General features: G+C 47.2%; 1 protein-coding gene across 3 annotated transcripts in view; it reads left to right on the top strand.

Annotated features, from left to right (window-relative positions):
- The window catches only part of ZCCHC8 (zinc finger CCHC-type containing 8), a 723,649-nt gene extending 697,884 nt beyond the window's left edge, over positions 1-25,765 (top strand). For 2 of the 3 annotated variants that reach the window (XM_069619619.1, XM_069619620.1), the window contains exons 13-14: positions 6,498-6,612; positions 23,790-25,219. In XM_069619619.1, the coding sequence (XP_069475720.1) occupies positions 6,498-6,612; positions 23,790-24,622 (948 nt within the window). In that variant the 3' untranslated portion in view covers positions 24,623-25,219. Of the gene's footprint in view, positions 1-6,497; positions 6,613-23,789 lie in introns of all 3 variants that reach the window. The other variant, XM_069619621.1, reaches the window with a different exon arrangement.
- Positions 25,766-26,752: the final 987 nt, after the last annotated feature.

The following is a 26,752-nucleotide window of genomic DNA, read 5'->3' as shown; positions in this document are numbered from 1 at the left end:
CAAAAAAGGGGGGGGGTAGGGTCACTCCCTTCGTGCAGAGAGGTGATGCAGCTCTGGTTCTGGGCTATCCAGCAGGGAATATCACGCTCAGCAATTCATCTGGCCGGAGAGGAGAATGCGCGGAGGACACTCTGAACAGGCAGAGCAGTCTCTCACGAGTGGGAGTAGGCGCAGGAAGTCCTTCTGGAGATCTTTGCCCTTTGGGGAACCTCACAAGTGGATCTCTTTACGACCAGTGCCAACCGGAATTGCGAGAGATTCTGCTCCAAGGGAATTTCCTCCCAGTGGAGCCTTACGAGATGCATTTGTAGTGGATTGGTAATTCCCATTTCTGTATGAGTTTAATCCTGTCCCCTTCATTCCTCAAGCATTAAGGAGGTTGCAGTGGTTTGGATCCCACATGATCCTCATTGCTCCTCATTGGGCCAGGAGAGCGTGGTACCCAGATCTTCTAGAAATGTCCATCTGCCCTCCATGCCATCTTCCCTATAGAGAGGATCTTCTCTCTCCTCGCATGTGTGCGAGGGTAGAGGCTGGGGGAAGGGGTCAGGTTCTCCATCCAGAGGTCAAGACTCACATCCTTCACGCTTGGTATCTGAATGGTTGAGATATAAGAATTGGGACCTCTTGGATGACGTGATGGAGGTGTTGCTTTCGGCCAGGCGGCTGGCAACCAAATGCCTGTACCGTTGGTGTAAGTTTTGCGACTGCATGTGATGCTGGAAATGCATCAGAGGGACAGGGTCTCTGTATCCTTGTCCTTTACTGCCTTTTTAGCTTGTGTTCTGTCGTGTTTTCCGCGCAGGAGTTCATGTGGGACTCCTGGCGGTGCAGCTCTTTTGGTGAACAGACCCATGGGATACCCTTACGACACCCATGGGTAGGTGTACAACCCTGTGCCCCTAGTGTATGTTTTTGGGCACCTGTGTGTGACCCACAGAGCAGGGTACGGGCTGGTGGCAGCTCCATGCTGAAATGACTGGTGCCCGGAGCGTCCTCCATTTTGGGATGCCCAGGCCCTGTCATTGGAATCGGTAGATTCCTGATGGAGACAAAATGGCCCCCATGGCCTCTTGCCTTCCATCGCCTGTTACCTTGATCTTCCCGAAGTCCCATGAAGCCCTGTCTCTGTCCCTTCCCCCTGACTGGCTGTGGATGGAAGTTCTGTATATGGTAGTGTGGGGAAGTGCCGAACAGACTGGCTGGAGCCTTCTCAACGACCGTATGTTGTGGGTACGCCTGTGGGTGAGACCTGGGTGAATGGAGTGTGTGACGAATATACATTCTATGTTGTGGCTGTCTAGTATCTGGTGTTTGACACAATGGTCGAGACAGCCCTGCCTGAAACCGGTATGAATGCAGCTTGGAGTGTTGAATGGCTCGGTACTTGTCCCAATACACCTAACTTGTTGTGAGTGTCTGGAGAGAAGTGAATGGCCTGAATTGCTCGCGTGCTGGATTGGCTGCCTGCCTGCATGAATGCCCGTAGTCGTGATTGGATGCTTCAGTGTGACCCAGCGGAATGAATGGGAGATCAACAGTATATCTGGGGACCTCTCACTGCTAGGAATCGTATTCAGAAGCTGAAGTCCACTACGACGAGTAACTGGAGTAACTGAAGGTTGATCCTGAACCCTGCTGGACGAGAAGAATTGCTGTTGCTCTCCTTCGCAATCTGAAAGCTGCTGTGCTTCAAGAACTGACCCAGAGGACCTGGTAAGGCGCCCTCTTCCCGAGCTACGAGGGACCATCGTGCACAGCTGATCTTTGCCTAAGCTCCCTGGTAGACGGATCTTAGACAGGCTGCCGACCCGATATGGGGACTGCTGCGGAACTCCAATGAGAAGCGCCCGGACTGTTGTCCGCCACTATCGCAGACTGGAGCTGCCGTGCTCCCGTTGCTTAAGAACTTCATTGATCCAAGGATGCTCTCGTCCGCACTGTCGCCGCTGTATCCTGCTGGAGAAGGCCTGACCATCGACACGCCAAGGAGCATCCACTGGTGGGTTTCCCGCCACCCAAAGACCACAGTGACGCCGACGACTCGACGCCCTTGCTGGGCCACAGTTCTTCAACTCTTTGCGGTCCAGAACTATCGACAATGAGGTGCCCTGCACGCCTCTTCCTTGCAGGACGTTTACGCTTCCCCCGTCAACGAGCACCACTAGGAACGACACGGCCACTTCAACGCCGTAGCTCAACCTGTTCTCCGTCGGACGTTCGACCCGTGACTCCTGGACACTCAAGAAGGGTTGTCGATTTCCCTGACGCAGAACGCTACAACGCCAAGGTACATTAGGGTTGCAGAACTATTGGGAAAGTCTAGTGTGAACAATATATGGAATGGGCTTGTATCTTTCTTCTACAGGTTGCCCAGGTTGGGGGGGGGGGGGATCTCCACACAGAGCTGTGTTTAACGCTAGTTACCAGTATTCTGCCTATTGCTCAACCATCTTGCTTTTCTTCCTCTCTCTACTGCTGGTTTCCTCTTTATTTTGATCTGTATGTCATTCTGACCGTATGCACTTGAATAAGATCTAATAACGTTAGTGGTACCACTTTAGAATTGTACATATTTACCATTGTTGATTTTCGGAATACAAAGTGGGTTATCGTGATTGTGTATATGACCTTAAATATTAATTATATAGGTTACCTGGTGGCGCCGTCTATCTTCAAGCGCTTGTCTGAAGAATGTTCTTATTTTAAGATTCCTTTGATTTCCCAATTTCTAAAAGGGCTCACTAATGTGTTCCCGCCGTCCCCGTTTCAGGTGCCGGTTTGGGATCTGAATTTGGTCTTGAAATTCCTGATGGTTGCTCCATTTGAACCTTTGCACTCTTGTCCTTTGAGACTGTCTTTCAAGACCCGCTCGTAGAGTGAGCGAATTGCGGGCACTTTCATCTAAGCCGCCCTTTACTGTGTTCCACAAGGATAGGTTTGTACTGAGGGTACGTCCTTCCTTTCTACCTAAGGTAGTGACAGAGTTTCATTTAAGCCAGAAAGTGGTACTTCCTTCTTTCTATCATCCTCCTCATCCTGGTAAGGAGGAGGAGCGACTCCATCGGTTGGACCCTAGGAGGACTCTGAACTTTTATATTTCTGGAATCTCCAGGGTCAGAGTGGATGATCAACTCTTTGTGGGGTATGCTGGACACCGATTAGGCCAGGCCGTTACCAAACAGACCTTGTCCAGGTGGATCATCCTCACCATTACTGAATGTTATAGATTGGCGGGCAAGGACCCTCCTGAAGGGTTGCAGGCTAATTCCACTAGGGGCGTGGCTACTTCCACAGCCCTGCAGCAGGGAGTTCCTATTAGGAATATTTGTGACACAGCAACATGGGCTTCTATACACATCTTTGTCAAACATTACTCCCTGGTCAAGATATGGCCTTTGGTAAGGTAGTTCTTTATTCTGTCATCTGGTTGGGTATTCTAAATTATTTTCCCTCCTCCATTTTCTGGTACTGCTTTGGAAGTCTGTTAAAGATGTGGAATACACTGGAGGACACAATCCAGTTGAAGAACAAGTTACTTACCAACTGCTAATGTTCTTTCGGCTGGATGTTCCTCCAACGTATCCCACATCGCCCTCCCAGCCTGCCCTCCAGAGTTTCCTATGCTATTGCAGCTTACGTTCCCTCAAGGCTATGTGCAGTCAAGCTGGCATTGTGTATGAGCATGTCACATTATGGGGGGGAAAACATGAGCTGAGGCTACGGGCGCTGTGCGTCCTATTTATAACATTCAGTGACGTCACCCTCGACTGAGGCCTTCGAGGGCCATCGACCCAACGTCTTCGACGCAGGACGCCCTCTGCTGAAAAATGTCCGAAGTACACAGCTGTGGACATTATATGTCAAAGATGTGGAATACGTTGGAGGAACATCCAGTTGAAAGAACGTTACCAGTTGGTAAGTAACTTGTTCTTTTGTACCTTCCTACAGCCCTTTCCCCCCTCCTAAAATAAGCCTGGCTGCTCTGTCATGGCTACCACTTCATTAGAGTAGTACAGCCTTCTACTAAGAGATGGAGTTTCTGTATTCCGCAAGACATAGTGTTATAAAGTGCCTTTGGGTGAATTTAGAAAAAACTGTCCCAACAACATCCGATCACCATTCAAACCATGCATGCAAGTCTGGGGGTTGGCTTGTACAGAAGGATGGTCATGAAGATGGAAGACAGGACTTGGGAAGGGATTTTGCACTAGGGATCAGCGGAAAAGGCTCCAGGCAAGAGTTTCTTCGCGGTTTGATGCAGCTCTGTGGTTTTGGTGCCCTTTTCAGGAGCCAGAAGAAGACTGAAATATCGCTGGTTGGATTCTCGTCACTTGCAAGGTCCAGCACTCTGAGGGGACTTTTCAGACTCTATTCACATCTCTGCCATCAAAGTTTCAGCTCGATTTGGAATACTGTGTGCCGCACACTGGCTTGAGGTACCAGCGTATTGGGATATTGCAACCTTGCAAGGTCGCAGCACAATGTGGGGTGGCTCAAAATGCAGGTCTTCAGTTTAGTGGATGTCACCAGGCACTGGGTCGGGGTAGTAGTTTTCGGAGTCCCCAGGTAGTTTGGAAGGAAGGGCTACATCCGGCTTCGGTTGCACAGCAGGCTCTGCAGTCACTGGAAATTCTCAGCTGTGGTCTCCATATTCCCCTTTGGATCTGGTTCAAGTGGTTGACTTGTCAGCAGCTTCCAGGTTCGGAGTTTTTATCAGGAACTACAGCATAACCTCTGCATTCTCTCCCTGCGTTTTACTGCAAGGGACGGCCTTGCTGTCCATTCAGGACAGCCAGCCTCCCACTGGTAGTTGTTTCCTTTCAGGCAAGGTAGAACACAAAGGGCTGCAGAGTTTTGGACTCCCCCCTTGCTTCCTGCCTTTCCAGACACTCTGGAGCCTGGCCAGGGAATCTAAATGATTCCCGTTGAAGACAAAACTTCCAGTGAGGTCGCTCCAACCTAGAATGGCAGGGGAAGACCTCAAACAGCAAGCACACTAGAAATGCCGAAAAAGGAAGGAGCCCACCATTTTAGAAACAACTGAATTAACAGCCTGCAAGTAATAGACTAAAAGTCATAAAGGTAAAATCATTGCCACCAGCAATTCATGTAAAACTCGCAATTGTAACAAAGCTACCAGGTAAGTAAGAAAGGGGATACATTGTATCTTTCCTGCACTCCACATAAGGTGGGGTGTGCTGGCTCAATATATATAATGTAAAGGGGGATGAAAATCCCTCTTGATACTTGGGAACTTTAGTTCCACACATTTATATGAAATAGAAATTAATAGGGGAGCCCAAAGGCCAACCCAGCCTAGGCCCAAATGGTGTAGGAAACTATACTTCAACCATACACTATGGAAAGCTATAGAAGGGTCACCCCTAAAAAGAATAAAGGACTAGGTGAGAGGGGGGAAAACCATTCCCCTTTACCTAGGGACAAGGTAAAATAGTTGCCTAGTCAAAGCAAAATGTTCTGGGGTTGACACAGATCTGGAAGATTGATCACTGATATGACAATCTTACCTAACACCAGCTACTCAGGTTAACTTGTCACTGTAACTAGAAAGTTGCAGGAGAAGTGGAAAAAGGGGTACATTGTCACCTCAGCCCTCCACATAAGGTGGGGTGTTCTGATTCCACAAAATAAAGATGGGTAGGACAAAAGTATCCGCATGAAAATAAAACGGCAGCTCAGAGCTCCCAGCAACACTGCACAGAAGGTGTTGTGTGCTGTGATAATAAATTGCAGATGCCTTAAAAGGTGGAGGAAAGCATTACTCTGAAAAGTACCACTACAAGAGTTGAAAAAGGTTCTCAGAAATAAAGTAAGTGACTGAGAGTGGAAACAGGGTCCCACTCACTCAGGAAAATTGATCAAAAATCTGAACGCAGCAAAAAGTGCTGGGAGCCTCACGAGAGGGGAGAGCATTGCACAAAAATTAACTTCTACCTAACATTTACCAACTGAATTATATGCCTCCTTGAAAGTTGAGGATTTTTTTTTTGATGCACAGATATATGGCTACACTTTACATTAGATCTGGAATTGAGAATACAACTTCTGGTTTGTTTTCAAAGAATATATTGGGCATGTTTGTGACTTGAGATTGACCACACACATCGACTTGAACTTTCTTCTTTGTCTGATTAGGAGTACTTCGTTCAACTCAATCGTTCTTTATTTGGATTAAGAAAAGAATAAATGCCATATATTTCGCACACAATTACAACAAAATACAAATGCATCTCCTATTTCAAAAGTGTACATTGTCAGTTGCTCTGTTTGATTCTTCCACAGTTTCTCTCAAATGCACCATGCATGAGTAACGCATGTGGTGGTGCAGAAATGTTTTCACCTTCCTCAGTAACCATCCTGTTGGTGGATGTGCACGATTTTGTGGATTTGCAAAAGTCAAGTTTCCATAATGGGTAGGATTTGTTTTTGGTGTATCTGAGATGTATGAAAGTCTTCTTTATTTTTTTCATTAGCAAAGTCCATCAAGCAACAAAAGAACTTCAGCATCCCAGTCGAGTCCTTCTGAAATAAAAAAGCAGAAAACCTCTGACCGCATCCCATCCCCAGTTGATATGGATATTGATTCAGGTGGTTTGCTTGTTTATACATCTGTACACTTGGCACAAATTAGCCTTTTTTGTTTTTATTGCCCTTTCTCTGCACACTAATTAAACATTTGTGGTGTATACTGTTAAATATCTAATGATGGGACAATCTTTGAAGCTTTCTCTCCCAAGTATGTTTCTGAATTTCAGGGCTCCTGGATTGAGGTGCACAATCTGATTTCCTTCATCCATCCGTTTAAACTGCAAACCTGGGTAGTTAAAGCTTCCTTGCGTGTATTGTCATGCCTAAATCTTGTGACTAACCAGCTGAAAGTTAAATGATTGAAAGGTTACCCTCAGGGGCTTCTCAATGCAAAAAAGTACCTGTGCTATGGTCTGGTTTAACAGATGTTAGTTTAACCTTCCTGTAATATCATACCCAAGTATGGGGGTTCAGAAGAACATCCTGATGCTGTGGTACAAATCGGCTACTTGAGCCGGAATTGGATCCTCGATTGGTGCCTCAATAGCCAAAGGAGTGTGCAGACCATGACACACTGGTGTAAGAAAACTAAGGCTTGAGCAAATTGTAGTCGCAGACTCTACCTATTGGTCCTTTGCAGGTTTCTCAGAATGAGGGAGCTGTTCAGATGGTAGCAAGTAATGTTCAATGGAACCCAGAGTCCTGAACATCGGTATCATGTCTATTCTGAGTACAGGGAAGAGCACTATTGTGATTGCCTCTGATTTTGTGGCGATAGGTTCGTAGTGCAGATCCAAGCAGTACTTCAGTCACATTGTATATTCCGAATCTGAACCTAAACTGCTCTGCTTCAGGAAGTGTGTAATGGTGGATTTCCAAAAGCTACCCTTGGGTGGATTTTGGGAGGCCATTCTGCTATAATGGACAGGGTAAACACTGACCTCTATCCAAACCCAATCGAAGTAGATGGCAGAGTGGCAAGGCTTAGACTTGGGAGGGGTGCGACTCGTCTAGGGCTACCATGAGTCCACCCAAAACACTGATCATTCCAGTTGGGCAGGTAAATTAAAAAATATACCATGATTTATTAAGCCTTTAAAATACACTCTAATCAAAAATGAAACCTCTCAAAAGCACTTGATTCAATAACCAGTGTAAAACAGGTAAGTAGTCAGAAGCTTATATTTCAGTAGAAACCCTTTAGAGCAACCATAAAACATTTCCCCAACACTTCGTAAGTCCTGCCCTGGGATGGTTTGGGAGCCTTGTGCCCTAAAGTCATCCGTTCCAAGGTTACACTTTTCAGCAAGGTGTACTGTGTTATTGGATGATGCCAGTGGTTATGACTCAAAGTTCAGAAAGCTAAAGAAAGCTCAGGCAAGTAACTCACTACACTAGGATAGGCCTAGGGGATCCTTGACCAGATCTCCACAGATGTGGGTCAGGAAAGAGTGACATAGGGATAGGACTACGCCTATGGAACCCTATTGAAACCAGGGGGATGGGAGGGAGGAAAACGTGTATAGTAACTTACATGCCTGCTCTGTCTTCAGCAATCACTGTTGCAATTCTGGATTCCTTTGGGGAGATGTTCTTCTGTGCTTGGTCCTCTCGTGGGATGCCCAGGTCACTTTTGGCTTCGTGGTTTAGTCTGTCGGTTGTGGTGCTTGAATACCGGTTCCAGGAACCTTCTGTTGAACACCCTTGGGAGGAAACGATGACTCTAGAGAACAGGCGACCTCAGAACACCACCAGGGAGTGAAGACTGGTTGCAATGGGAGTCACCACGGTCAGGCTGCGTCGGACGATCCTCAATGGATGAACAAAGGAGCAGGCTTTTGTTGGCAAAGCTTTTATTTGTGCAACTTTCCTTTTTATAGTTCCCTTCAGCTTCTCTTACCTTGCATTTTGCTCACATGTTTTGGGGAAACAGATTAGTCCTAGCAGTACTAGGAAAATGGATTTCCCTTTTGAAGTCTTCTATTTTTAACATTGCACACAACATAGTGCAAGGTGGGATGCTTTTGTATTGCCCTAGCTTTTTACACTTTTATATGTGCATATAGACAACCTAGTGGCAGCGGCTATATATATTTTTGGTGTGCACATTAGCAGTTACTGCATATGGCTACCAAACATACCTAGTGTTCTAAAAGGGCTGTGGCGTGAGATTTTCACTTGTTGTTTGGCTATATTGTATTTTGCGGGTTAGGAAAGTCCTTTTAAGGTCATGCACTTACCGGGGAAAGTGTGTGTGTGTGTGTGTGTCCCTGTACCTGTACCTGTACCTGTGTGTACCTGATTGGACTGTTTGAATGGTGCAGATCCTTACCATTGTGGTGGGCTTGGACATGCGTCCAGCTCGGATTTTGGATAAGAGGACCACTACAGCCATTTCTTCAGATCATTGTTGGTTTTAAGAATCCCTCGAAGAAAAGCAGCCTTCGAAGATGAATACTGAAGTGTCCCAGTAGCTAGCCCGGTGAAGCCTTTATCTCTGAAGGCCCTGAGCAGTACAGCCCTTGAACTAGTGGGACCAACTTGCCTCAATGCCTTCTCGAGGATCCAGCTATTCAGAGCCTTTGGATGTGTACTCTAGTCCTGGCTTGACTGGCCAGGTCTCGCGTGGGCGACCATGCCAGAACAATCGCTATTCCAAATTGAAGTCCGACACTTTGGTGGTTGTCAGCTTGTGTTACAAATAGCCTTCTATCCGAATTTCAACTTTCCTCCGTCAAGGGAACCTGTCCTGGACCAGTTGCTGTGACTGCGACTGGAAAGATGCCTGTCGTCGCCTGTGTGCTCAGGCCATTGCTGGAACTCAACTTTCTCCAAACCGTGAATTGTCCTGAAGGAGTCTACGTTGGTGGAGTCTGCATTTCATCTCGGAGAAGGGTTGCATCCTGCTTTTCCATTCAACCAGAAGAATCCTCGAACCTGCAACTCCTGGGCACCTCTCACTGGAACAAACTGAGGAAGAGCGAGCCCCCAGATGATCCACAAAGTCATCTGGGAAAATCTGAGTTTGGGGGGGGGGGGGGGGTTAGGCGTGCAGAGGTTTGAGGCAGGTCAGTAACGAGTGTGCCTGTCCCCATAGGATAACATTGGAAACAAGTCCCATTGTCTGCTCATTCCATTCCACTTTGGTCGTCGAACAAGAGTCGTGTATCATGCCACTGGGTTAGTGTTGGGGTTGGAAGAAAGGAGGAACGTCCTTCCCTCTGGTAAAATAGTAGTAGAACTTTAAAACGATCACCAACTCAAGCCTATTGAATCCCATCTACAGAGACCTCATTCTGGTGCGAAACATTATGGCTCCTGCGACTTCTGGGTACAAGGCCCCATTCATTTTGGGGTTTGGACGACTTAAGTTAGGGCATTCTCTTGAGATCTGGTTCCAATGTTCTGCATCTAAAATACTTGGCTGCTTTGCTGATTAAGTTATCTGTTATAAGTTATCATTCACCACCAGGGGGTGCAGAATCTCTGCTGCCTGATCCGTCGTCTCCTCACCTCCCGCTTCTCTGATCCTGACTCTCTAGCCTGGGAGGACCTACGACTCTGATCTCCTCCTGCATTGCACCTTCCTACTACCTTTTCTCCACCCTTCCCTCAGCCGTTGGCCTTTTCCCGTGCTCTGCTACGAGCAGGAGCCTTAGAGCTCACAATCACCAACGGCCCTCTTCACTGCTGGAATATTCCAGCCGCCTCCTGCCTTTAACAAAGTCGACTGCCTGCCTATTCCACCCCGACCACCCAGTCACTGCAGCTGTGCTTTCTATTCTGGTCTGTTCACCGACCGATTCTTGCACAGCGATCTGCCCGGGCTGTGCTCCTGACGTTTGAGAGGCGCCACGACTCCCGCGGCTGTACTGTTGGTGACTGCCTTGTGTTGGCACAGGCTAGTCGGGGCGTTACGGCTGCAGCCGCTGGTCTCAGGGTGGTAACCTTTCACCCACGGCAACGCCTTCCATGCAGTGCCTTCACACTTTGGATCACAGCTCCACTTGACCCTTGACTGAGGCTGCTCGCTTGCTGACACAGGTTGAAGTGGTGCTCAACTAGTGCGGCTGTACTGAGGGTGGAGCTTATACCTCCTAGACTGTTGATCATCCCTATGGTGCCTCGCTGCTACAACCTGCTGCTCTACCTGATCTCACTCTCCCAGGTGGCTGCTCGAGCACCGGTGCAGGCTGGAGAGAGATCGGCTACTGTGGCCGTACTGAGGTAGGAACCTCATTCCCATCATAACACGGAACCTCCCCTGCGGCGCCTGCTGCAACGGATTGCTGCATCTTCTGTTCTTGCTCCCAGGAGGCTGCCTAAGTGCTGGTGCAGGTTTCAAATTCCTGATCTTTTTTGCTACGCCGCCCCCTAAGGCTCCCCCTGCCCACCTAGCCTCTGGGCTTTATCTCTCCCTACCTGCGTCTCCTTGCTAGGCCTGTATAGGCAAATGCTGCGTGGGCCCATTTGTAAGGGCTGGGGCTGTGCTTGAGGCGCCTTGCTGCAACGGATTGCTGCATCGTCTGATATTCGCTCCCAAGAGGCTGCTTAAGTGCCGGGCAGGTCTCCTATCCGCCGAGGCTGCCCCTGACCGCCTAGCCTCTGGGCTTTCCCTCCACCTGCATGCTTCACTTCGCTTGGCCTGTTACTGCAAGAGCTGAGTGGGCCCATTTGTGAGGAGAGGGGCTGCGCTTTGCTCTGTGCCATTGTGGGTCTGCCCGTCCCCCTGTCCAGCCGGGTCAGGCGCCTGCATGTTCTGAGATTCCTTCTCAAGACCGGTGGCCGTTGGTGCTGTGTCCACACTACTCCTCTCCCATCTTCCTCCATTGTGCACTGCCTGCGGTAACTCAGCCCCTCCTCTGGCTGACCTCACTCCCCCTCTTCTGGGCCTCTTCCTTCCTGCCCCGGAACCTGCTGCACTCACTGTCTATGGATGACCTTCTGCTGAAACTACTCACTCCTCCTACTTGGTGACTCATCCATCCTCCCCTCCCTGGATCCTGCTGCAATCACTTAACTGTCTGTGACACTCTGCTGCTGAGACCACCCACTCCCCCGTCTACGCTTGGTCTCTCTACGGGCGCTCTGCTACTGAGGCTACTTACCCCTCCTGCGCTGCCTGCAGTATTCCGGACCTCCTTGGGCCTACCCCTCTCCTCCTCTTCAGGGCCTCATGCTTCCTGCTCCGGAAACTGCTCCAATCACTTATCTGCCTGTAGACACACTGCTGCTGAGGCTACCTACTGCTACTATTCAAGGACTCGCCCATCTCATCCTATCTGCCTCATACTCTCCTCACCCCTCCCAGCACCACCTGTGCTCATCGTACAGTCTGTGGATGCACTCCTGCTGAGGCTACCTACCCCTCCTCTGCAGCGCCTCATCCAACCCTGCCCTGTTAGCCTCTCCCTTCCCGAACTGCTTTGCACTGTACCTTGTCTGTGATGCTCTCCTGCTGAGACCACTTGCCCCGTACTCCATTTCCCCTCTTGTCATGCGCTTTGTCTGTCTCTCCCCTCCTCGATCACCCTCCTCTCCCCCTCTTCCTTCCCCTCCACCTTTCCCTTCCTCATCCTCCTGTCTGCCCCATCCCTTGTCCTCCCCTCCCCTCTCACACTCTCCCTCTTCGCCCTAACCTCATTTACCTTCCTATTGTCAAACCCTCCAGTATCATTAATATTGCACTCTGGAATGCCAGATCCATCTGCAATAAGACTGCTGCAGTACTTGACTTGTTCTTCCGACTCAACCTTCACTTCTTTTGCATCACAGAAACTTGCATCCCCCTCATCATCTCCACTATTCCTGCTGCTCTCACCACCCCCTCTTCCTCTTTCTCTCATGTCTCACGCCCCTCTGGTCGCGGTGGCGGCATCAGTCTCATCTACCACCCTAAATGTCTTTCATCTTCCCCCACCCTATCTCTCCCAACCTTCTCTTCCTTCGAATATCTATTCAAATCCTTCACTTACCCTCACGCAATCTCCTTTTGAATTATTTACAGACCTCCTGGACCCCTCTTCTTTTTATGAAGCCCTTGATCACCTCATTTCCCCCACCCCCACTCCTCACACAGTTCTGTGATTTCAACCTTCCCTTCTCCAACGCCTCTACATCTTTCCCCTCTCCTTACTTGATTCCTATCTCCTCTCTCCTCCCTACTCCTCCTACCTACTCCTCTGGCTCCACTCTCGAGCTCATCTTTATCTCAACCTACTCCTCCTCATCTGTTTCTTCTCTTGCCAACTATCTCTCTGACCATGCCTTACTCTTTCTCCCTTACTCCCCCCCTCTTCTTTGTCTTCCCCCTCTCCTTCCCTTCCCTCCTTCTCTCGTCGCAATCTCTGAAACTTTAACCCTTCACTCTTCTTCCACTCCTGCTCTTCTTCCCTTGCCCCTCTCTAGGAATTCTCCTCTCTCTCGGCCAATGACGCCCTCTCCTCCGTCTTCCTCTATATCCACCAGTCTCAACCAACTCTACCCTTTTACTGCCTTCCACCCTTCTCGCAAACCTTCCCAACCCTGGCTGTCCCGTCACCTTCTGTCCATGCGTCGTCTCCTCCGTCACCTGGAACAACGTTGGCTCAAATCCCCTTGTCTGACTAACCAATCCTCCTGTTTCTTATCACTCCCTCTACAACTCTTGTCTCAAATCAGCCAAACGCTCCTACTACTCTAACCTTCTCCACTCACAAGCCTCACACCCACGCTGTATTTTTCAAACCCTCTCTCGCCTTCTTTCCCCTCCTGATCCATCTGCCAACTCTTCTCTCTCTCTCTCTCCCTCTGATTTTGCCAACTTCTTCTCATCCAAAATTCTCTCTACGCCAAAACATCCTCGCCTCCCCTTCCTACTCCCCTCCTCCCTCTCCGCTAGCATGTCTAACTTCTCTCCTATCAATCCATCCTGCGTCTTCTGTCCAAAACTCACCCTACTGCTGCCACCTCTGATCCCCTTCCCGCACCCCTTATTCCAAAAATCTACCCCCTCCTTATTCACTACCTAACTACTTTCTTCAACATTTGTCTCTCCTCTGCCGCCTTTCCTTCAGCTTTCAAACACGCTACTATCATTCCCATCCTGAAGAAAACTTCTCCTAACCCTCTTCTTGCTTCCAACTTTTGTACTATCTCCCTTCTCCCCCTCCTCTCTAAGCTCCTTGAGCGCGTAGCCTACTCTCAACTCTCAGCTTTTGTATCCACTCACACTCTCCTCCCCCCTCTCAATCTGGTTTCCGCCCTAAACACTCCACTGAGACTGCTCTTACTCATGTGCTCAATTCCCTCCTCACTGCTCGGTACGCTAAGCAATCCTCAATTCCATCCTCCTTGAACTGTCTGCTGCCTTTGATAACATAGAACACCCCTTACTCCTCAGTACTCTTTCCTCCTTTGGCTTCAAAGGCTCTGTCCTCACCTGGCTCTCCTCCTGCCTCTCCAATCGTTCCTTTGCTGTCTCCTGGGGCGGCCGCACTTCCTCCAACTTCCCCTTGGAATACGGTGTCCCCCAGGGCTCTGTACTCGGCCCTTTTCTATTATCTTTATACCTCCCTTCTCACCCCCGTCATCTCTTCTTTTGGAATTTCTCACCATTTCTATGCTGACGACTCCCAACTCTATCTCTTCTTCTCTTCTTTCACACCTGACCTCCATCGCAATATATTTTCCTACCTTACGGCCATCAAAAACTGGATGTCATACTACTTTCTTTCCCTCAACACTGACAAGAAGGGAAGTCCTTTTCTTTCCTTCTAACTCACTTTCCTCTACCCCCTCTCCTTTCATCCACTCCCCCCAAGCCCCCCTTCCAATCTCCCCAACTCTTCCCTCTTCCCATGCTCGCAATCTTGGCCTCTAACTCGACTCCTCCCTCTCCCACCATATCTCCCTCGCCTCTCGTGCCTGTCGTCACCATCTCTTCAACATTCGCAAGATCCGCTACTCCCTCACCTTCCATGCTTCTAAACTATTAATCTCCTCCCTCATTTTCTCCCGTCCCTTCTACTGCTCTTCTCTCCTCTTTGTACTCCCTGTCTCTTATCTGGCCCCCTTCAAATCCATCTACCACTCCTCTATCTGTACACTGTCTCCTCGGTCCCCGCGACTCTATTTCATCCTCTCTCCCACCTTGGCCGGCTTCCCTACCTCTCCCAACTTAAATTTCAATTCCTCTGTCTGGTTTTCAAATCTTTCCATGACCTCGCTCCCCCATATCTCTTCTCTGCTCTCATTTTACACTCCTACCCGTTCTCTCCGCTCTGCTGACCTCTTCTTACTCACTGTACCCCCTTCCCCATGTGTCTCATCACGCTTCCGTTCCTTTCAGCTCTTGGCCCCCCTTCATTGGAATTCCTTACCTCTCTCAATCTGCTCCATCTCCACCTACTCCTCCTTCTGCACCTCCTTGAAAGCCCTTCTTGGCCCCCCTCCCTACAAGCTCTCCTTTCCAGCTGCCCTGTCCCCCTCCTATCTCCTCCTCCCTTCGCCTTCCTCCTCACTCCCTCCCCTTACTACCTTCTCTCCCTTCCTCCTCACCCTTCCCTCTCCTCCTCCATCTATGTAAATTGTTCTAAATATTGTCTCACTGGTTTGTTTCATGATTGTAAATATGCTTCTTTCATTATTGTAATTTGTTATATTGTAAAACGCTTTGGATTAAAGTGCTATATAAACCTAATAAACATCTGATGTAGATTTGTATTTAGAAGGCCTGTAATAAATATTTGTTTTACTTGATGGTCTAAATCAAATTATTGTGGGTCATACTAGATGTACTCATTGAGGGCCTCTGACCCCACTCAGTGTACCGAACTAAGCCTTGCCCGCAAATCCAAATACCTGGATTGCCTTTTGGCTAACCTCTCAGAGCTCCCAGTTCAGAACTAGGGAGACCTCCTAAAATCTGTCCATCGGGACAGATTCTAGACATTCATCTGAACTGTAACTGTTGGGTAGAATTTTCAGTTGTGTTAATTCCCTTCAACCTTGGACACCCCCAGCTCTTCTGCTGGACTTAAGAAATGTTTTATTTTACCCTGGAGTGAGTGACCTTTTTCTCACTCATGTATGTTTGATCTGGTTTGGATTGTGTTTTCCTTGTTTTTGGAGTCTGAAAAACTCCATAGGCATCTACTTTTTGTATGGTGACACACAGCACCCTCTGTGCAGTGTCACAGATAATTCCTTTAGATTTCTCTTAAGGTTTGAATACCTTTTCTTGGAACTACAGTTCCCAAGAATAGTAAAGTGAAATTGACTTTACTTGCCTTTTCTCTTTGTAGGTCCAGCACACCCCATTTTACGTGGAGTGCTGGGGGGTTACTTAGTAGTCACCTTTCCTACTTGCTCATGTAACATTTTTTTGTTACCCTCACTACTTTTAATGACTGGTTGCAGTTGTTTAATTTTCCTACCATTGTGCGTTTCTACCGCAGGCTGAATGCTCAGCTGCAGTATACCAACCATGGGTGACTATTGTGTCAAAATGGCACACGTCTTCTTTTTTCACCATTTCTTGTTTGAGGTCTTTCTTGGGTTTTACTCTGCGCACCAAGCCATGTTTGAATCCTTTGTTCATTTTGCCTTTGGTGGGCTTCAGTACTGAAACCCGCCTCTGGCTCCAGTGTGTCTGCAAGGGCAGAAAGTGAGGGAGGTGCCTGAAACTCCCCTGTCCTTCGTCTCCAGGGAAACCTGAATGCACCCAGTGCTGATTGGCTGGCACAGCCACCCTGCTGTGAGTGACAGCTAGGCTGCGCATGAATGGGAGGAACCTGCTTAAAAATCGAGGCTTCTTGGACTGAAGACAGTCGACCACTGGGAAGAACAACCCGTATAAGAAACCGTGACTGAAGCTTGCTGCAGCCTCCTGGACCGTTGAACTGCCCGGTGAAGCCCTGCTGCTGTGCTGAAGCTCCTTTTTCTGATCGACAAGAGAAGCTCCGGAAAGGACAACTTCTTCCCTTGGGTTAGTGGGACCAACTAACCAGAGACAAACTTTGCTGGAAGACCTTCCCCAACTGGCTGTACTTCTTTGCTGTTGGTGCAACTGAGTGCCAAGGGTCAAGAAATCCGTAGTCTAGTGCAATGTCTGTAAGCCGGCCAAAAGCTCCAGAAGTCTCCTGAGGACACTACCGACGCAGGATGACCCAAGCTCGAGTCACCTCACCAGAGTGCTGGACTCAAGGAAGCCCAACTGGTGTCCAAGATCCGCGGTGGTACTATTTACCGATAGCTGAAAATGTGAAGTGCTGCTGAATTGAAAAGAGCCGTAGCTGCTGCTGACCTCCGAACAGCTGTTCAGGAGTCCTCCAGACATCCTCCCTCTTGTCCCAACGACTGAGGCCCAGGAACACAGGATCTGCAACAAAGTAACCAAGACAGAAGCCAGCTGGATCCTCTTCTAACCCAAGGTACTGTTCTGGGGTACTTGCCTCTTTGTCTGTAGCTTGCTTTCGAATGGATTGTGTCCTTCAATGTATTCCACATCTTCGACATGGAATGTCCACAGCCATGCTGCTTTGGAAATTTTTCTGGCAGAGGGTGTCCTGCATCGATGGCGTTGGATCGATGTCCCTCGAAGGCCTCCGACGAGGGTGACGTCACGGGATGTTATAAATAGGACGCATGGCACCCGTTGCCTCAGTTCTGTTTTTTCCACAAACGTGTTTGCTTCGAGAACTCTGCGCGCCTCGTGTGATCTCTTTGAAAACATTTCTTCTTCATCTACCCCTCCGACTCCGCGGTCTGGCTTAAAGACTTGCAGGGACTGTAAATCCAATATGTCGATTACAGACCCGCACCGCATCTGCTTGTGTTGTCTGGGTGAAGTCATGATACCGACGACGGCTCGAAGTGCCAGTTGTTGACTGCTAAATCCTTGCGGGAGCGTAAGGGGAAATTACAGGTATGTCGGGTGTCTAAACCTAGTAAGTCCTGAAAAGCTGCGGGTATTTCTGACAATTCGAGGGATGACTCATCGGAAGGAGTCCCGGGATATCGATCCCGGAATGAGTCCCGCCACTCAGCCTCGTCTCGGCGCTCCCGGAAGCGGCGTCAATGGTCGTCTTCCCTGTCCTCGTCCGAGGATGGCACCGCAAGGAAAGTGCCTTGTCCCACTAAATCCTCGACTCCTGAGTAGTGGGAGGCCTTCAGGGAGCAAATGCTGGTGATTTTTCAATCCCAGGGCGCTGTTCTGTCTGGGCTTTCGGAAGAAGCCGGCAGGGAACGGTCTCGGTCCGATGCTCGCGCGCCTTTGGGCCCGGGTCTTCGACGCAATAAACATCGGGAGCCGGCAAGGTCCTGTTCGGACAAGGCTCCGGTTGATCGCCAGATACTTGCTCGATCCAGGTCTCAGTCTTCGTCCCCAGCGAAACAGCAGAAATCTGGTGAGGGCTCGAGGTCTGCGTCGACTCAGTCGGCACCCTGTCCGTCGAGTGGGCGGTCAGTGATTTGCCTTCGCGCCAGCCTTCGGAGCATTCGTTGAAGCAGTCTGCTTCTTCGGGGCCATTTGGCCAGAATTTGCCGGTTGATGTCCCTGGTACTGTGGATCCTCCGAGAAAGGCTAAATCCAAGACAGTGAAGCCTGTTGTAGATTCCAGGCCCACTCCTGTCCCTAGGCAGGAGTTCTTTCATTCTCTGCATGATATGTATGAGGAGCGGTCAGATTTGGAGTTTGAGCCTGTAGAGTCTACTGAGGCTCCTGTCTTTTCCGGTGACAGTCAATTGGAGGAGTTACGTCAGTCATTGCATGATGCCAGTGGCCTGGACACACATCCGGAGGTGGAGTTTGGCAGGCCTGAGCCTGGGACTCATGCTGAATCCTCCTATAGGAGGTTGATGTCTAGGGTGACTGAATATCTTGGTTGGTCCAGTCCTCTGGTTGCATTTGATCAGGGTGACCCAACATATATTTTGGATCAGGGTCCATCCACTGACCCAGTGTTGCCTTTTCATTTGGCTTTGCCAAAAAGGGTGGTGTCTACTTGACAGACCCTGGAGACTCTTCCGGCGGTCAACAAGTCATTGACTAAAAAATACTGCCCTTCCAGTAGCGACCCCAGCTACCTATCTACTCACCACACTCCCGAGAGTTTGGTGGTTCGGGCGGCTACAGCCAACTCTACGCAGGTGGCGTACCCTACCATCCCTCCTGATAACGATGACAATTGCTTCGATGGTTGGGCATGCAAGGTATTTTCTGCGGGGAGTATGGCGCTTAAGTCAGCCAACTCCACCTGAGCCTTGGCAAGATTTTCACACACTCTGTGGAATTGTCTCCCTAGCAGCTGAGCATATTCCCGAGGGGGGAAGGGATGGGTTCCTTGCTCTCGTGCAGGATGGCAAGGGTGCCATGTGTGAATCCCTTCAGTCTGGGTTGGACACGGCCGACGGGGTTAGCCGGTCCATGGCTGCAAGCACAGTTATACGCAGGTTTGCGTGGTTGCGGAAGTCTGGTTTTGCTCCGGATGTACAGGCCCGTCTTCTGAACATGCCCTTTGATGGCGCACATTTGTTTGGCAGCAAGGCTGATGAGTCTTGAGAGGTTGCAGACCTCCAAAGCTGCTGCTAAGTCTTTGGGCGCAGCTGTGCGTCAACTTCTGCCTTTTCGTCCTAGGGGACAACAGTGGAGGGGGAGGGGGGGGGGGCGGGTTCTTTTCGTTACTACTCCTCTTTTGGTAGAATGAGAGAAGCCGCCAGTCAAAGGGGTCAACGTAAAAGTCCTGTGGTGGATGGGGAAATGGAGGTGCCAAAGCCACTCAAGCAGCTGCCTCTTTGCCTTCAGGTGCTCCCGCAGCCGCTCCAAAACTATGAGGCCATGTTCCATGATTCTCCGTTGGCGGAGCAGGCTATTTCAGCATCTCTAAGAATGGCAAGCTATTACTTGGATATGTGGGTTCTGGATACAATAGCCCATGGCTACTGCCTTCCCTTCCTAAAGCAGCCTCACGACAATCCACCGGGGACTATTTCTTTGAAGCTTCTGGACCCGCTCCTTGTGCATAAAATCTTGACCTTGTTGGAGAAAGGTGCTATAGAACTGGTGTCTGTAGCGGAGAGGAACAAGGGATGGTATTCCCCATATTTATTTTTTTCCAAAGACAGACTGGTGCCTGAGGCCCATCTTGGACTTGCATTGGTTGTACAAACTACTCGGGAAGGTCAAGTTCATGATGTTCCCTCTTTCTCAGGTCTTTCAGGCCCTTGAACCTCAGGATTGGTTGGTGTCCCTGGACCTACACAATGATTATTTTCATGTGTCGATTCATCCAAAGCACAGAAATTCCCTGAGGTTTGCGGCTGGCAACTCGCACTTTCAGTTTAGGGTCCTGCCATTCGGATTGACCTCTACCCCGAGGGTCTTCACCAAGCTAATGGGGGTAGTAGCAGTGTATCTGAGGCGAGGGCAGGATTTACGTCTACCCCTATCTGGACAACTGGCTGATCAGAGCGCATTCTCCCGAACAAGCGATGGATCATCTTGGCCTCACCTTCTCCCTCAATTTCAAAAAGTCGCATCCGACACCTTCCCAACAGCTCCAGTACATCGGGGTTGTATTGGACAAGATAGAAAAAGGTTTGATTTGGGTAAAATGAACTGTGAAATAGGAAAGAAAATCAGCTGAGAAAAGTACTGGGTTGACTTAAACTAGATTATCAAGACTATATTGATAAAGATGGATACAGTAAGATCCAAGGTTGATTTGCGACATCAACCCTGTCACCCAAGTGTTCAACCTTATGCGAAATTACATTGATTACTCAAAATATGACTAAGGATTTATGATCTAGGCAGGACAAAAAGGAATAAGAAAGTAGCGCTAATGCGTGGAGATAATGACAAGATGCACTGAGAATTCTTACAGTTTAAACAAGTTACCAATTTATGTATAGGATTACTTAGATAGTGGAACAAAGACGCACATCAAGATGGGGTACACTATGTGTGATGGGATGTGGATACTCACAGTCCGCTCTTAAATTTGGGATTTGACAGTCAACTGGGTTCTGGACTCCAGGGCTCGGGTCACCGGACAGCGGACTCTCCTGGTAAAAGACAGCTGGGCAAAGGTCTGGTTGCAGCACAGCAATGCCTCAGCGGGTTGCAGCGGGTATGCAGTTAGTGGGCAAAAAGCTGATCTCATTTCAGGATGCTTTCCAAAAGAACACCACAGCTTTCCCTTGGGTTATTGGGATTTTTAGATCTGGGGTCTCCAGATTGAGGCCTTGCTGGGATTGTCAGCAATGTTTTGGCCTTGCAGCGGGATGTGGAATCAGCTATGCTTTGGCTTTGCAGGGGGATCTGGAATCTGACAAGATGAATGTGGAAAATCAGGAACACAGGCGCAGGAAATTCAGGAAAGAGTGCGTCCAGAGTCCTGTCAGCCACCCTTTATATAAAGCATGGTGACATAGAACTATATGGTGGGGCAGGCTCAGCTGAGCACGCCTCTAAACAACTGGATCGGTCAGGCTTGCACTCAGCTGGTTGGGTTTCAAGGGCATGCTGTCAGATTTATTATGATCAAGTTAAGTAAATACTATATATACCTTTCAGCGTGGCAGAGCATAGGTAAGTATTATCTTTTTGTAACTATTCACTCAGTTTAAAGTTATCAACTAACTCTTGTTACAAGGAAGTACACTTTTCAACACTTGTTTTACTTTAAAAGGCAGACCCCTTAAATTATCCAGCCCTTAACAATTCTAGTATGTTTTCTGAGGCAGAAGAGGTACCCTATTGGTCTAGGAGCCAGCAGTAAGTAGGGTGAGATAATGCTCAGTTGCAGGTAAAGTCAGAGTTGCAGAGGAAGACTGGGCAAACAAGTAAGTATTTTACTTTAAAAGTTAGTTGAGGGTCCAGGGGATTCACGGAAGACACCCTAGGAGGGTTCCAGCAGTGGGCCTGGCTGAACTGGATGCGTGGCCTTCCCAGCACAGCAGCACCCTAAGGATACACAAGCATCATTCAGGCTTAAGGTACGTAAATGCCCAAGCAGGCACAGTACCTGATCTGTGAAGAAGAGTTCCAGCAAGGAAACTTCAGGAGATGCTGCCAAAAACCCAGCCATTGACTTTAGAAGGACTTTTGCAGCAGGAATCGCGGGGAAGGCTCTAAACAAGATTTTCTTCATATGGACTACTCGGCACAAAAGGGGATGCCAAAGCAGGGACTTAACGATCTGCAGTTAAAAACCCAGGCACTGCATTGCTTGTCAGGTGGACAGAAGACGGGACCCTGAATGGGGTTTTTCAGCAGTGATCAACACAGAAGACTTCAGACAAGAGTTTCTTTGTGGCTGGTCATGGCTGTGTGGATTTGGCACCTTTTTCAGGAGCCGGGAGAAGACAGAATATCATTGGTCAGATTTTCATCATTTGTAAGGTCCAGCACTCTGGTGAGGGGACTTTTCGGACTTGAATCATGCCTCTGGAAGTTTGAGCGAGATTCAGAATTTCGGAATACCATACATCGCCAGTGGCTTGAGGTCCTACAGTATTGGGGTATTGCAGCCCTGCAAGGTTGCAGCACAACATCGGACGGCTCGAAATGCAGTCCTGAGTCTAGTGGGTCTCACCAGGTTCTGGGTTGGGGTCGTTGTTTTCGGAGTCCCACGGTCAATTGGAAGGAAGGTTAAACGCAGGCTCTGGTTACACAGCAGACTCTCCAGTCGCTGGAAATCATCTAAGCCGCATTTTCTTAATCATCGTTCGGTTTTGGTTCCAGTGGTCGACTACTTCAGCTTCCAGGATCACACTTTTAGGCAGGAACCCAGGATAGTACTCATTTACCTAAGATTTACCTTGGTCTATTTGTATTTAAATAAAACCTTTATTTTTACAATACATAGTTTTTCAGTGTTTCTTCGGAACATGTGTACTATTTCTTTGTACTGATTATACATTCCTCTTTCGCTCCGAACATGAGCCTTGCTGCTCTTTCTATGCTGTCATATACTCGGGTGGTACAGCCTTATACTAAGAGTGGAGTCTTGTACTGTCTCAGTTGAATGCTTTTACTAAGCTGGGCTTTAGAAAAACTGTCCTAACACGAAGCACAGAGGTGGGGCGGATAAAGTTGGGGAACTAAGGTAAAGGGGCGTAGTGAGTGTGATATGTATGGAGACTTATGTCTGAGTCGCTGAGCGCTAGAGCCATGTAAGGTGCAGTCTATCCGCACACTGCCCCCTGTTGTGATTTTCTGAGATCCACTTTGCTGGGGGATATCTGTCCAGCTGAGGAATCTGGGGGAATAATCCATAGAAAGAACATTCCTAGTAAGTAATTTTTCAGTTGAACTGTACTATATAATACTTGCAAGCACTACCAGTTCTAAAATGGATGCAGGCTTTGTTCATAATTTTAAATAATCATACAACTGCACCCCAGTTAATTCATTTTATTAATTTATGCATGTTTTTGTTCTTGTTCAAGTGACAATGAGTACCTCACATGTGCACCGAACTGTCAATTTATTTCCTAATTTGTTCTAAATCCTCCTGGTTTAAATTGTTCTTTCCTGTCTGATTCACTCACCACCTCCCAGTATGTTCTTGCACCTTAATATTCCGAAACACTCTGTGACACAACCTACTAACCTTTTAATGGGGTCTTCGCCTCAAGTGAAGTCCCTCTATATGTTGAAAAGGAGTTCCCTTCCCACCACACATCCCTATTCACCCTCTCATTTTATGCTTTGTTTTTGTCAACATCTTTTAGGCACTTCACCGTAACTAGTCCTAGCCATGCTGTTCATGTTTACATTTATATAAAACGTCAATTCTGAAGCAGTTTGGTTTTACGTTCAAACCAATCTGTTGTGCTTTGACCCTCGGCATGGAGTCATTTTTAACAAATTGCCCTTGCAGTTTTGTTGAATATGTAGTGTGTATTCAAATGAGATGTCCATATCCAATTATGAAGGAATTCATTTTTTTGTTACTGAAATTATTTGATATTCAGCTTCATTAAGCATTTGCATGGCATCAGATTTTAGATTGTTAAATGGTGGTGCTAAAATTAAGCCATGTCATATTCCAAATCACTGCAGATTGGATCCCACTGGTATCGGGTAATCTGTAAATAGGTTATTTATACTGCTGATGCCAAACGGTTAAATATCAATAGTTTATAGAAATACAATTAAGTTGTGGAAATTGTTTACAAGTTTAGCGTTGAATTAAGGAACATGATGAATAAATGTACACTATTAATCAAACCATTCTCCTAAATTTTAGATGTGGAAGTGCCTAATACTTCTCAATCCTGTGGAGGTTTTCAATTTCAACCACCATTGCCTCCAGGATCTCCCTTTATTGGAACTCCTCCACCTTTACCACAAGGAACACCTCCATCCACTCCTCCTAACTTTACTCCTCGTCCCCCACCTACTCCCACTCCCCCACCTCTTCCCAAAGGTACACCACCTTTGACTCCTGCTGACTCTCCTACTTATGACCAAGTACGTTTAGTATCGCAGCCAAAGTTACCTGACATGGATGATGATACCTTAACTATAGAAGAACTTGAGGAGCAACAGCGATTAATTTGGGCTGCACTAGAGCAGTCAGAGAGTACGAACAGTGATTCTGATATTCCTCCTGATACTCCCGTCACTGTAAATTCTGTTGCATCTTCCCCAGGTAGGAACACTTTGGCCAATATTGCAGATGGAAGAGCATCCACCGAAGAGATGTCGACTGTGGATCTACAAGGCCCTGATGTGTGCATTCAGGTATCTAAAACTGAACTTCCTAGAAATAGTCCTAAAATAGAAGATTTTTTACATAGCATAATGGATGAAGAATCAACTTCTATTCCCGATTCCACGTTAACGGAGAATGTGGCTACAACAATCACCTGTGTGGAAAATGGACAGACCGGCGAACCAGCAGAAACAGATTGCAATGTGGAATCAGCAAATATCTACGTTCCCGACATGAGTAAATTTGCAGTTGGTATAACACCATTTGAATATGACAATATGGCGGAATCCACAGGGCTGTATCTTCGATTAAGAGAAGTGCTAAAGAACTCTCCAAGAAACCAGCAAAAAAGAAGCATGCACTAAACCTGTTTTTTTTTCTTCCTGTGGTTGAATGGGACCTGTCTAGACACAAGCATACACTTTTATCTTTTTGTAAAAAAATAAAATGGGTTTTCAGGCAGCAAAATCATCCTGCCTTCTACTCCCTGAACCACCTCAAACACCAGCCTTGCCAAACAAAACAAAATTCAGCACTCATGCTGATTAATCATTCTCACCCAAAGTCGCAGTTAAGACTTTCCAAATTCGATCTACAAAAGTGTTTCTTTGGATCCCATTTATAGTGACAGTGTACTTGTATAAAATTGGGAAAGTATGGTAGTCCCATGTCGATGTTTATTTCTTTTAATTTTTATACAGTTTTTGACATGTGAACTTCAGATGGAGTGTTTTTTTATCTGTTTGTACATTGGTTCCACACTTTCTACACATTCATTTCTGTACTGCAGAAATCTTTAATATCAGAATTTTAAATTTCTTACATTTTTAAACAAAGTATCTTTAATTTAAGTCTGCAATTGAACAGGAACAAATCAGGGATGCTCGGTTGTTAGCATGACCATTTCAGATACTTTTATTTTTTAATAAATGATTGACTTGGGTCAGTTTTTTAAAATTCCACTTCAACTGGTCAACATATTCTTCGTGTAGATCTGCTGTACAGATAAGTTCCAATTTAGTGTACAGTGGTTTAATGTTTTTCACATGAATGTTTTTAAAATGTTGGAGTCAGTTTATGAAAGAGCAAAGTTCAAACATTTATGTATACAGTAAACAATGTTGATGTTTTCAGCAAATTGTAAGACAACCTTGAAGAGAAGCAATATTTATGTAAAACCATTTTCTTTCCCATTGACAAATTTATTTTTCAAATTGCCCAAGTACATAATGAGGCATTATCCGTATACCAGCAGTGTAGTCCTGGGTGATTAAAATAGTGTTTTTTTTTATTTTATTTTTTGAGTGATCAGTTTTAGATTTAGAAATGTGATTGGTAACTGGTTATTGTGAATCTTAATTTGCGTTATACACAACCAACTCTGCATTTGTACAATAGCCTTTGTTAAAGGATTCTGGTCTGTTCACATTATCAATTCACTATATAGTGATAAACTACCTTAGACTATTGATATTCAAAATAAATTCTCCAACACAATATGAAAAGCACCCATTGTTTGCAATTTTCTAAAAAGAATATTTGTGTCAATCTTTCCAATGTAACACTTGCAGTACAATCTAAAAGATGTCCTTGTTAATAGTGCACGCTTTGTTTTAGTTGAATTTACCCAAGTCTTTATATTGAAATGTTTTTGTAAATGGTGTGGTTTTCTCAATTGTTTTGTACTACTAGAAAACGTGTACAGTAAAACTAATGTTCCCTTTCCTTTTTAGAAGGGGGGGGTGTCATGCTTTTAATTCAATTCAGACTAACCAACCACTGCTGGTAGGGGGATGACTTGCTTTCTGTTACTCTCTTGGACTTTATACATGCTTCACTACATTTGTTTGGTTTCTTGGCATTCTGGTCTGTCTGAAAAAAGACAGGGACATGATTTTCAATAGTGAGGAGAGGGAACATTCAAACTGCACACAAGAATTTAGGAAATATATTTCGAGGGCATTGGGTCCTCCGACGTATTCCATATCTGTCGGTAATCACTGCAGCCGTGCTGCAGTGATTACTGTCATAGATATGGAATACTTCGTCGGACCATCCCATCGAAAGAACGTTACCAGGTAAGAGTAACTTGTTCTTCTCCAGCATGGGGTCTGGCATGGATTCACATGCTCATGAATAATCCTTGTCGTCAGACCGGGAATCCTCAGTAAAAGAAAAAAGTTTCACTTTGCCATGTATTTCTCCTCTAACCCAATCACTGAACTGTGGGTCATACTCCCCCCAGCCAATGACTGCCCTCTCCCCAAGCCCCTCTTCTGACAGCCGTCTTCAGATTTTTACTGCACGTTCAAGTGTTGGGAGTCCTCGAGTGTTGCTATGTGAGCTATTTTGTTTTTCGCACTATTTCGAGGAAAAATTACTATTTCTGTCAGAGCCTGTGTGCTCTTTCTCTACATCGGCCGACAAGCAGGGATCAGTTTGTCAGTGAAATTCGGCGCCCCTCAAGGGCAAGGATCGTCAAGTTTTCGTCTGAA

The sequence above is a fragment of the Ambystoma mexicanum genome, chromosome 10, assembly GCF_040938575.1.
Source record: "Ambystoma mexicanum isolate Mex_15411 chromosome 10, UKY_AmexF1_1, whole genome shotgun sequence".
Classification (NCBI taxonomy): domain Eukaryota; kingdom Metazoa; phylum Chordata; class Amphibia; order Caudata; family Ambystomatidae; genus Ambystoma; species Ambystoma mexicanum.
This window is presented reverse-complemented; position numbering and strand designations above follow the sequence as displayed.